The following is a 12,793-nucleotide window of genomic DNA, read 5'->3' as shown; positions in this document are numbered from 1 at the left end:
AATAAAATGATGTGTATTTTACCACAAATCCAATGGACCACAGAATCCATTTCTGATATTTTTCTGTGACACTGATGATGGGACAATGTTCATAATGTTGTTCAGCGTTTCCAAAGGAGAACTTCAGCATCTTCAACATAATTGTTTTTATTTTTTGCAGTGCAAAGTCAAACACAGTGCAACCGTCTGAAACTGAGGGTTCAGGTTGTTGCTTTTTGCTTGACCTTCACATGCAAAACAAAAACAGGTCTCATTTCACCTGAGATTCTGTTAAACTTAGTCTCAATGGATCAGGGTCACAAAATTCCCAGATTGGTTCCAGCTTAGTTAAACTGACTTTAGGTGGACTGAGATTCTACTTCCTATTTCTGAAGATCTCTGACCAAATAAAACCATTTTCAGCAGACAAAAGTCCCAGCATTTCAACGATAAATCATTTTTAGGAACTTGGAGCATCTTTTTCTGCAGGTTTTCATGCTTCTCACCAACCATGAGCTTCATGCTACAGAGGAGCTTCCATAGTTCTGTAACCACACTTTCCCTACGTTTCTACAAGTGACTGGTAACAGTGGCAGAGACAGGAGATAATACTTTGGGCATAAACGTCCAGGTAAACCTGGCACAGGTAGCACTACACTCCTGTTTGAGATCAGTTTTATCCGCATGTCTGAATGAGTGGTTCTCATCCTGATGAGTAGCATTAATGACTGACTTAGTTTTTTTCCATTCCAATAAAAAAATAAAAAATATCTGTTTATACTGTGTATGTGTTTATATATATATAATTATTTTTATTTTATTTTTTATTTTTTGGACTGCAGCTTAATAAAGTCACAAACCAAAATGTTTTTTAAATGATGAAACTGGCTAATGCATAAATGAAAAAAGTAATTAATGGAAAACAATAATAATCCCAGGCAACCAGTGATTGTTTTGCTGCTAAACATAATCAGGAAAACATTCTAGTTAGTTTCATGCAAATGTAATCTTAATGAAAGCGAGCTGAACCCGACGACTCAGCCTCGTCAGCGATAGATTGAAAATTAATGAACCATCAGGTTTCTAGATGAGCTGAGTTTTAGTCTGACTCTCTGAGTTCTAGTGGAACTGCCTCAGTCATGCTGGTCCTGGCATCTCCTTTGTCTGCTTCTTAAAAACAGAAAATGTCAAACTTTGTTTCATCTACTGTAAACTGAGTCAATAATGTTTTTGCAGAATTTTCTTAGCATTTTGATCGTTTAACCAGTCGGTGAAGCCAAACCACACCATGTTCTGAACATGAACAAACCTCCATGTGTGGAAAAAAAACATGTTTTATGATCAACAGGAACCTTTTTCCATGATGGCCTCTGACCTGAACTGTGTTTCTGTGACTTTTCTTTTCACCCAATCATCACCTCAGACACATAAGAGTTTGAAAAGTCATGGAAGAGTTGTTCTTAGTTCAAAGAAAAGGATCAGGAGACTTGGTACAGTGTTTTCTCAGAAGGAGAGGGATCTTAAGTGTGTAGTGCTGGATCTTGTGTTGGTTGTGGGTGAGTCTCACGGTCTGGTTTGGTGGTGATCTTTAGGGCTGCTGAGCTTTCTCCAGGCCCGATGTCGTTGTAGGCAACAACCCTGAAGGTGTAGCTCTCCTCAGGTTTCAGGTTGGAGACTGTCAGCTCCAAGGACTCTGGTTCAGATACGTTCACAGAGCGCTCTCTGCAACAACAAAGACCAACATGAGTGAGTCAGCTGTGAAAAAGTTACATTTCAAAGCAAGGCTTTAAATCCCCTCTAATTCATAAAGGCTCTTTGTGTTCCTGCAGCGCAGATAGTTGGAGCTGTAATCAGCTGTAATCTGTGTAATCCTTCTGAGCCTGAAGCTAATCCACAGATCAGAGCACCTCTTCAACCTCACAGTTCATAACTAATCACCAGATCACAGATGACACAAGCCCAGCTGCAAACATTACCATGTTTCCACTGCAGCATCCACGGCACATAACAGGGTTTCAGTGGAGGAGGAGATAGAAATGTGAACCATGTCGTTTTCAGGTCATTAAAAAGATGGAAGCTGTTCATTCAAAGAGAAAAGACAAAAAAACTGACAACGTCAACAAACCCGTGTTCTTAAAAAGGGAAGCACAAACTTACATTTTATGATTATTCAAATTAACACATTAGAAAACAAAAGGTTATCAGCTCTACAGCAAATCACTACTGGAATTTGGAAAAAATCAAAAGGAAAACTGTGACAGTGGAAACACAACTTCCAAGATTTTATGAGATACAAAATTGTTCTCGCTTCAATCTTCTGGGGTTTAAACTCCTAACAGATCGCATTTTTATTTGGAATATTAAAATGTAACCATTTCTTTCTGATGTAAAATCATGGGTTTCCATTCAGATAGATTGGAAAAGGAGAAGCAGCTCATAAATGAAAAACAGCAGCCAGAGTGTTGGAAACAGATCATCTGTTCATCTCAAAGCCTAACTTTTCTTCAACGGTATTCTTACATGTAAATGAATGTTTTTGTCACTCCTGGTTTGATTCTTTGAATATGCAGGAAGCTTTAAATGAACTCAGATTTCACTGATGATAGTCCATCAAAATACACTTGAAATTTCACCACTGACAGGAACTGCTTTTATAGATTTTGAAATGAGTTTCCTGGTTTTTAAAACACTACCCAATGAATGTTCTAAATGTTCGTCTCTCCTGTCGTTTTTTGAGGCCAGCACTGTGCCTACAGTTCTCATACGGCTGCTTCTTGAAGCCAAACATGTTGATTTGGACTGGCAGTGACACTTTGCTCTGAGGGAACATTGGACCCAAACCCTAAAAAGAGTGTGGCCCTCAGCACATCCTCCTCTGGTGGGGTCAAAAGCCTCTGATGAAGGATGACTTTGACACTCACTTTATCTCTAGTTTACAGCCACATTTTTTCCCTACACTTTCAGTTGTAAAGACGGATTTATGCACTGCAATTCCACCATTAAGTCCCTCTCTAGTGTCAAAGTCTTCTACTGAAATTCTCAGCCCCCCAGGGAGGAAAGAGTTCCTCCTCTGTTTTCTAGCCAGAAACCCAGGGTTTCTAAATGGAAGAAACACAGATTTCCCCTTCAACCCCTATTATATTATTTTAAGATATAAATGACACAGATATTACAGCTGAAAAACCTCTGATGTTTGGTACACTGGTGAATGCTAAGATCAGGTTACTTTTGGGACATTACAAATGAGCTTGTTATATTTTAGGGCAGATATTATTTGGCCTTCATGGTTGATTCTTATAATCTCTCCAGCTTTTTTGGCCTGGAGAAGGCTAACAGCAATAAATATGACTGTCCATGACCACAGGAAAAGAAAAAAGGAGATGGATTTTATCGTCTGTGCTTGTGCTGATAAATCTGTTTATTCTTCATTTAAACTTGAATGTGAAGCAACAGGTTCAGTCAAAGTCCTGCGCTGATCAGAACCGTCTTACTAAAAGCACCTCTGAAGCTACGGCACCATTCAGCACAGTTTGACTGCTTTTGGAGGGCCTGCAGAGAATCACCAAACTTCTGCGGCAACGTGCCAAAAAAAACAGAGGAAGCCTGAGAGGAAGAGCAGTTATTGATAATATGACTCACTCCTTTGTTATTCTGCCACTGGAACATAAAGGTGTGTGGTTTTGAGGAAAATGATCAGACCAGAAGAAGGATTTTTAATTAAAACTGTTTTAGTGTTTGATGCATCATACAGTCTAAATATCTTCTTATGCTTTTTGACAAAAATATTTGTTTTTTAATATTTTCCTTTTGTGTATTTACATGTTAAAGAAGAGTCGGATGGATTTATGGATGGATGGACGGATGGATGGATGATGGATTTATGGATGGAAGGATGGACGGATGGATGATGGATTTATGGATGGATGGATTTAAGTTTAAAATAGGTTTATGTTTAGGCAGTTTTCCCTCTTTTTCTTTCAGCGGCTCCCTTTAGGATTCATCTTCATCCCTCCACTCTACATCCCCCTCACTCACACCAATCACCTTCATGAACCTCCTCTTTGGTCTTCCTGCTGTCTCTTTTAACTCTGATAGACAAATCCTGGATGAAACTATGGTTTATGACAAATTAAAGGCAACGCCTTGATTTGCAGTTACTGAGTTCCATCATATAGACATTCCATCAGTTTAGCACATAACGGTTTGAAATCACTGCTGCATCTACAGGTGTGACAGTTTTTTTAAAGACATTGAATATTTTGCCAAAACGTAGGAGTACACTTAACATACAGCTGTGAAAATTACCCCAAGCTGATGCATTTATTGACTCAATGACCAAATTAAAAAAGGTTTTCATGTCCTTAAACCCTTTCCTAAATTTCCATTGTTTCTCTGTTTTACTGTCTGAATATGTTCTCGACATGATTAAAACACAGAGAACAAACGTCAGCTCCGCCCCTTTATTTCATCTTCAATTGTCCTTTTCACTGTTTCCCTTAGTGAGACTCTTTTCTTATTTTCTGAAAGTTACCAGCGCTGCCAAAAGCAATCTCTGTATTTTTCTTTAAGCCATTAGAACTGACAAAAGCTCTGCCTCTGCTCTTCCTCTAAATCATTAAAACTGACAGAATCTCCTTCTTTTATCGTTTTAAGACAGAACTTCATCGGCTCTTTTTCCAGGGAGCCGGAGCCCGAAATCTCTGCAGACCCGTGTTGTCCCCGAGGTAACAAAGCTTGAAAGCCTGTGGAGATGCCACTTTAGGCGGTCAGCGTCTAACGCTGGCAGAGCATTTGCCTTTTTATCCGCTGTTCTCAGAGCTGCTATGTGAAGCAGAACTTTAATGAAGAGGCTGCTGCTGTGTTTGACATCATGTTTGTGTGCAGCTTTACACAACTCTACACAACTTTTATAGTGAACTGTTAAAAGGGGAGTTTGAATGCAAGTTTGCCCCACTAAACAGGATTTTAGGTCACCACATGCAGGCATTTCACTTTTTCAGCACCCTGAGCAGTTTTCTTAAGTTAGAAGAAATCAGTTTTCTCATCAGTATCTCAGTAATTTGCCAGATTTATGTTAAATTCTACATGAACCAGATGAGAACAACCTGTTTTTTTTCCCTGCGTAGGACTTGCATATGTGTTAATAATGTAAAAGACAGAAGACGGTTGCATGTCACGCTAATGCAGATCTACATCACAGGTGTTTCATCATGAACTCATGGACGACTTCACACCAGAACAGTAAACCTCAACACAAGATCAACCTCAGCATCTGTTCCAGCTTCACAATCCATTTGCATTTTGTGAACTTCAGCTTTTTCTTCTTCTTTTTTTATTTGCAAATCTTTGATGTTTGGGGAAAAAGATTTTGCTAACACTTTTCCAAAGGGAATTTTCCTTCAGCTCACTTAAACAGGCTTTCAGATGTAAACACAGCTGCAGGAGGCAAAACAGGCTTTAGATGATGGTTTTACCTCTCAACTCCGTCCTGGGAATAATAAATGCCATAGGTCTGGACCCCTCCCCCGGTCTCCTCTGGTGGTCTCCAGCTCAGTCGGACAAATCGGCTGGACACTAGGACAGGGACCAGGTCACGGGGGGCAGAGGGAAGGGCAACGCCCGGGCTTGGGGACACTGGTGGGGGATCAGAGGAGGAGGAATAAGTCAAAGGGGTGCCAGAAGGAGAGGACGGAAGAGGAGTTGTGAGGGCAGATATACTCTGGCTGGGAGGGGGCTCTGTTAGATTCCAGGAGAGAGGGAGGGAAAGGGAGAGGGGGGGGTAAAGGAAAGATGTGGTTGGAGGGAGATGACAGGCAAGAACGCGGGACAAAGCAAAGGAAAAGAGCAAGCGACAGATGAGATGAGCAGATAGGAAACAGAAGAATGAAAGAGAAAAGAAAGGAGAAAAAGGAAGTGATAAAGATCACAGACAAGCAGAAAAAGCAGTAGAACAACAGAGAAGTTCAACGACAAAACACATCTGAACAAAAGCAGCTCATCAACCTATGACTTTCATTTCATAAAGAAGATATAGAACGAAAGCCTAAAAGTTACAAACAAACCATGAAAAGATTCAGGAGACAAAACCAACAACCAGCAGTTGAGCTGTGAATATTCTAAAATTAGTAAATTAATGTTCAGTTTACAGCTGTACATTTTCACACTGAGTGAGAATGCAGCATGTTCAGTGTGTAAGGGATGATGCCCGACAAGGTGTCCATTATTAGAAATGAATGGACGATGCCAAAGCCTGAACCGTCTGACGCCAAGAGGAGGTCGGCTGCTTCCACCAAATCTGTTCATTTCTGATAATGGACACCTCGAAGGGTCACTAACAAAAACAAAACATGTCACATCAATTATTAGTACTTTAACCTTGTTATTGTTTAGGTTCAACCATTTTTTCACAACTATTTGATACACTGTGCGATGTGTTGTCATGGTAACGGGTGCAGAGCCTCTAGCAGAGGGAAGTGGTACGTATGCTGAACGTCATGAAACGTTCTACAACAGATCAGTTCGGAGGGAAGGTTCACCTCTTAGCGCTTTTTTTTACCCCAAAGGTTTGTTTCAGAGAAACAAAGTCCAGAGTCTAAGGTGGTGTCACCTCCTTGTGTCTCTTCTCCTCTTTCTTATTGTCTCTTCTGCTGCATCTCAGTCTTCAAAATGATCAAATTCACCAAACAGGTCAAAGGAAACTTTAACGGCTGGTGTTGTGATAAACTGTTGAATCACGTCTGTCCACCTATGTTACAAGTTTCTGTTGTTGGGTAACCAAATGGAATTAAGGCCAATGCAATCATTTACATTTGGGCTGTGTGACCAGAACTTCTGTTTTAGGAGTGCATTGTGGATTATCATTTTATAATCCACTCCCTGCAGCCAATCAGAATGGAGTATCCACACAGAGCATGGTATAAAACTAATATCTGGGACACCTTCAGAAAGTTAGCGGCATTTTAAGTTATACTGCAGGAAGTTCTGATCATAGTCAAACAAGTACGGGTCGTTCTTCTGGTTAAATCTCCTCCTGGCCCACTCCCACCCAGGAGGAGGAGACCCAAGAGAAGTGGGGGTCCCCAGAGAGTGTTACAAACAGGGCCCAACCAGGCCAACTTGCTGTTGGAGTTTCAAAGAGGCCCAGCGCTCGAGAGCAAGGACCAGAACCCCCACCTCAGGGACACAGACGCCCCCAGGCTAAGATGTGATGTGAGCCCCGGCTCTTGGTCTTGCCAGGGAGCTCAGGAAAAGCACCACCAAAGCTTTATGATTCCACTTAGTGTAGTCTGACCACATGACCTCTAAATCCTCCTCTCTGTCCAGGGGGGTTCTTGGCTTTTCTCTCTGCACTTCTTGTCACCGAATGCTTGGATCAGGTGTGAGTCAGGTGTGAGTGAGCTAATCAGCAGCGAGCGGTGTAGCGAGAGCTGCAAAAGCAGCTGGGAGATCTCTAGGACTAGGTTTGGGCAGTCTTGAACACAACCTATGGAGTACTCTTAAAGGTAAAGTATGGAGCAATACTTTAACAAGGTATCCACGATTTGGTCACAAGTAATAGAAATGTCACAACTTAGAAGCAAAGGTAATGAAGGAAACAAACAAAAATCGAGTTATGAAAAAACAAAGCCAGCGCAACTCTGAACATGGTAAAAATAAACACATACATTCAAATACTAAAGAGCACACAGAATAAAAAGAGTGACTTAAAAAATAAGAAACAAATGTGAAGAAAAGCATTTTGAAATTTTTATGTTTTTTGAAGGAGCAACATAACATCAGAAAAGAATTAAAGAAAATGTTCGGCAGACAGAAACCAAGCAGTGCTAACACACACCCTCTCTTGTCTGTGAGAAGAGATTTCAAAGTGCGTCTGGTGGATTCATTCCTGCTCGTTGACCCAGCCGATAAATCCAGGCCGACTCAGAGCACTAGAGCTTCATTCTCAACTGGGAATAGATGGCTTCAGCCAAATAATAGAGTCCAATACGACTGAGGAAGAGCTGGAAAACAATCTAAATAAGTGCTGAAAATTACACTGCAGTCTTCCAGAGAAACCCTTCCTCCCACCTAAACACATACACACCACATGGATAGAGAGATAGAGATAGAGAGAGAGAGAGAGAGAGAGAGAGAGAGAGAGACAGTCAGACAGACAGATAGAGAGAACCTGCTCTCTGAGCACCCGCCCCTCCCAATCCAGGAAAAAGACCGGGTCCTTGCATTGTGATGTCACATAGTGAGGAACAGCCCCTTCCAGGAAGAGTCTGCACTTTGTCACCCACTTTGTTGAGTCTGGAATACAGTTGGTTTCAGAGAGGAGTCGAGAAAACCATCTTTGTAAAAATAAAAAAATCCTTCCTTAAATAGAGGTGGCTGGACTGAGACTCGACCTTTCATCCATTTACAATCCTGTTTTGGAAATTACTGCACAAGCATACTGTACTCATGACAATAGGCATCGTTATCCAGAGGTGTAACCCAAGACAGGTGATGAAACTCAGTGACACGGGGGTCAAGGACTCGGCCATTAGGGGACGGTTGGCCATGTAAGGACGGAAACTCCAGTGATGAGGAGATCTATCTATCTCTGGCTCAACACCAGTTGGATAGAAAGCCGCTCGGATGAGAGGTGAACATTTTCAAACCCGAAATTTTGTCCAGTTGAATTTTTCTGAACAACTTGCAATGTATTATCACACATATGGAGATAGTTTACTCTGAAAGGCTTATGAAAGCACGACATAACCAAGATATAACCATGACTTTATTCTTCCTCCATCAAAAGATGCTGGGGTGGAAATTAGCAGACTTCTTTGTGTCTTATTTTAACCCCCGTCGCCTTGTGATCCAACCTCCATGAGTAGAACATGGAGTCATCATCGAACATAGTGTTCCTCCACATGTTCAGCGTCAGTGCATATGTTGCTGACACCAGAATGAACTGGCCAGACGGGGAGGGTCAGACATGGCAGGCCTTCTGGCAGTGGCCTGAGACTACAGATTTGGAACACAATCTGTTTTGAATCTTGAGAGCAGAGAGCTGTCAGCCACATTGTCTCACAAACCTTCACTGCAAATCTGAGGATAATAATGAATGGAGGAAACTATCTTTTGGGGGTGTCGTCTTCAATGCAGCTTTTCTCTGTCATTCCCTGTCATAGGGTACTTGACCTTAGGTTTAGAGAAAGAATCAGGCCTCCCTCCAAATGTCTAAAGGTAGAATTTTGCATGGATTCCATCAAGATCAGCAATTCAGCAGCAACACAAGCTGTTTGGACGATTTGGCAGCGGAGTCGCCATGTGTGTGAATGGGTTAACCTCTTGCTATCCGAGTTCATTTTTTTGCTTTCAAGTTGATGCCAAGATAATTACAGTTTGATGCATATTTGCATTAGTAGGTGCTGAAGGGTGAATGGGACTGTGACTGTAAAGTCCTTTGGGCCTTCTAGAAGGTAGTAAAGCCCTACACAAGTATGTACCAAATTCAGTTGTACCACTTCTTTTTTGCAGCTTTGGAATTAGAAAACAGTATTTATTAAAAACGAAAACTGCATTTTAGGGTTTGAAAAAAATGAGCAAAATCTGCAGTCACCCCGCCCCATAAAAACTGTTCAATGCCATGATTTTTATCCTCCTCCCATTCAGCGAGGGGCCAAGCTCAATTGGTCAGACTTGTAATAAAACACCTAAAACCCCAAACTGTTTTGGTGTCTGGAGCGCACAATCTAGGTCAGCGTGTTGTCACTGTGGTGTCTAAAGGTGGTTCCGTCTCACGGAGAACTTAATGTGGTGGTAACCCCACCAGCAGGTTTAACATTTCATGTTTTTCAGGTCATTACAGACATAAATAACTATACTGTAATCAGCAGTTTAAGGACGAACATTTGAATGGAAAATGTCTCAGTGACACCAATAAACTAGTTTTCAACCACAGTCTGACTTCACGAAAACAACTGTCCTCTGCTTCACGTCGACCCTTAATTTCTGATAATGGACACTTGTCAGGCATTATCCCTTACATTCCCTGAATCTAAGAGAGGAAATATTTATTTCACACTGCAGTTTTGATTCCAAAGGGAGGTGTTTCTTCTAATCCAGCTCTGGTTAATCCAACTGAAAAGCAGAATTCTTGCCGTAGCCTGAAGCTGCCATCTAGACCTGCTGAGAGGTGTGAAACTGCTGCCTGCGTTTAACGCTAAACTCTTATTTCTATCTGCTGCTGCCGACAAATTCAAGCTACCTTTGCCCACACAGCAAAAGCCAAAATGCATCAACAGATATTTAATGTCTTTAATGCAACTGAAATGCAAGAGAAGTCAAGTTTGTGCTTGAAATCTCTCCTTTTAACTTTGCCACTAAATATCATCTGTAGCCCTCGTTTTTCCTCCCATTTCCATCTCCAGCTTTAGGAAAATGTCTGCTCCAGCTTCCTCCCTTCAGCTTTATTCCGCCTCACATTTACACCGTCTCCCTCCTGCCTTTCCTTTCTTTCCGCACTCAATTTCAGGGCTCATTTCAGCCAGCTGTCGGTTAAAACGCTCGCCATCCCCCACCCTGACACGCAAACCTTCATCCTCCAGTTGGAAATTCCTCTCAAAAACATATCTTTCCTGTAAATCTCCATGGATAAGGTTGAGGGAGTACAGTATCCACTATCTAAATCGCATACACATGTGTCCTTGTGTGTGAGTATGTGGCTGAGAGTCCAAACTGAAAACAGGAAAGCACAATCACAACAAAACAGGGCCATTTTCTGGTATTTTAATCTGTAATTAAAGCCACTGCTTGTATTGTGTTTTCCACCTTCCACACCAACCAGAACGCTTTCCGAGCCCCCGCCGTCCCCGTCTTAAAAAGTCTCAGTCATCCTGACATTCTTCCTTTGAGGCGACCTAAAAGGTTGATCCAGACGATGTTTCGCTGCTCACCTGAGTGTCTGCTTCTGTGCTCAGAAAACACAAAATAGACTCTTCCAACCGAATTGGATCACTTTCATTCTCTAGTTTTTATTCAAATAAAAATTAAAGAGTTTTTTAACTGTTTCCATCCAGATTATTCCAGTCTTTGGGTTGTGGTAGTAATCTTTACATTCCAGGGGGGGATTTCTTCAAAGACCCACTCCAGGTGACGTTGGGTTGCCCAATGGGCAGATCCCCCTAATCTGCTGGTGTCCTGCGCAGGGGGGTCTAGGTGTGGGGGTCACTGGCCACTCCCCCTCATTTATATTTTCATTCCATCATCGCCACAGTAGAACACAAACACTCACCTGAGCACAGGTACCAGCTGATCTTTGCACAAGCGCATGCATGACGGAATGACATGCTTAACATGTACGTATATGTGTAGCGTGTGAGTTGTAGTTGTGTTGTGTAGGTGTTGACACCTTTATGTGTGAAGATTTGTTTGTAATATCTGAGTCTGTCTGTGGACAAGCCCCGCCCCTTTGGACTCACATCTACACCTGACAGAAATGATGACAACCCTCCAACAACGTGTCGCTTCGTGATTCTACCCCTCCGACTTCTTTAACTCTTTCTTCTGAACCCTGACTTCCCTCTCTGACTTCCCACTCTGTCCATCTCTCTTTTCTCTTTTTCCATTCGGTCCAACAAGAAATGTATACAAACATAATAACATAATTAAAGCTTTGCTTCAGATACAAAAGGGGTTTATACAAATACACACCTCATGTGTCTGAAGATTCATAAACCCCTATTGTAACAGTGAAATCTGTTCAACTATTTCTGATGAACTCCTGCCGCTCTGCAGAAACTATGTCCCAGAAAACGGCACAGGTTTTTGACTTTTTCCTAAAAAACTGCATCATCAATATTTTTAAAAGACGCTTTGACAATACATCAAAAGATGTGCAGTATGGAGTGAGACTTTAATAAGATCTGCCCATCAGTTTTACAGTTAACAAAATTTAAAATATTCCACAAACCAAACCTAAGAAATCAATGTGGCAGCTGCTCAGCCTCAAAACAACCTGGCTGGAGTCTTTATCTCCCATATTATCTGCATTAGTCTAACACACGTATAGCACTGTTTCTTTTAAGAAGACATATTTCACAACAAAAGCTTTCATGAATGAGAACAGCTGGCAGTGACGGTGGGTACCTTCTGCAAAGAAATACATTCAGAACTCCCATCAAACAGTCTGTTCAAAGAAATTAACTAAAAACACATTTCATGTTGCTTTGACAAATAATCTTAGTCTAACTAGCTCCACAGTTTGAACTAGCGATTTTTCTAAATATGTTATTGGTCATTTTCAATGATGATGAGGCTACATAAACATGAGCTAAAGGCTGCTGTGCAATGACATTTACACAATGCTTAAGCTACACGTGTTTGCCGGTGCAGGCATGTGCAATTTCTCGTAAAAGCTTTCCACTACAATGCAGTAATGGCAGGTGTTAGTATGTCATGAAATGCGGTGTCATCGTGTCTAGAGCCCTGCTATTTTCTGTGAAAGCAGGAAACACAGCCACATTCGCTGAACTTTGAGGCTGTCCAGCATTCGGAAAACACACAGGCCCGCACTAAGGTGACCTCAGAGAAAACTGCTCCCAGCAACATAATCAGTTCCAACTACCGGCATCTCTGAGTCATAATCTACTCTCTGCAGCGTCCCGCAGCAAAAAGTTCTTCCAACCTTCACATGCACAGAAAAGCTTTTCTCTTTTCTAAAACGCAGTTGTTCACCAAAGCTAAAGCGAAAGAAACAAAAAGGGTAAATCCTAAGAAAACATGAAACTGTGACTAAAGCACAGACTCCACATTTAAGTAAGTCTTCCAGAGCTAAAGTATA

At 41.5% G+C, this 12,793-nt stretch overlaps 1 protein-coding gene across 4 annotated transcripts in view; it reads right to left on the bottom strand.

Annotated features, from left to right (window-relative positions):
- Positions 1–12,793, bottom strand: part of dcc (DCC netrin 1 receptor) — a 277,076-nt gene that overhangs the window by 99,563 nt on the left and 164,720 nt on the right. For 2 of the 4 annotated variants that reach the window (XM_078955556.1, XM_078955557.1), the window contains exons 8-9: positions 5,454–5,715; positions 1,547–1,701 (exon numbers count right to left, since the gene is read on the bottom strand). In XM_078955556.1, the coding sequence (XP_078811682.1) occupies positions 1,547–1,701; positions 5,454–5,715 (417 nt within the window). The remainder of the gene's footprint in view (positions 1–1,546; positions 1,702–5,453; positions 5,716–12,793) is intronic. The other 2 variants (XM_011482137.4, XM_078955558.1) reach the window with 1 other exon arrangement.

The sequence above is a fragment of the Oryzias latipes genome, chromosome 12 (genome assembly GCF_053564925.1).
Source record: "Oryzias latipes strain Hd-rR chromosome 12, Olatipes_Hd-rR_3.1".
NCBI classification, from domain to species: domain Eukaryota; kingdom Metazoa; phylum Chordata; class Actinopteri; order Beloniformes; family Adrianichthyidae; genus Oryzias; species Oryzias latipes.
Note: the sequence above shows the minus strand (reverse complement) of the source record. Positions and strands in the feature narration are given on the sequence as shown.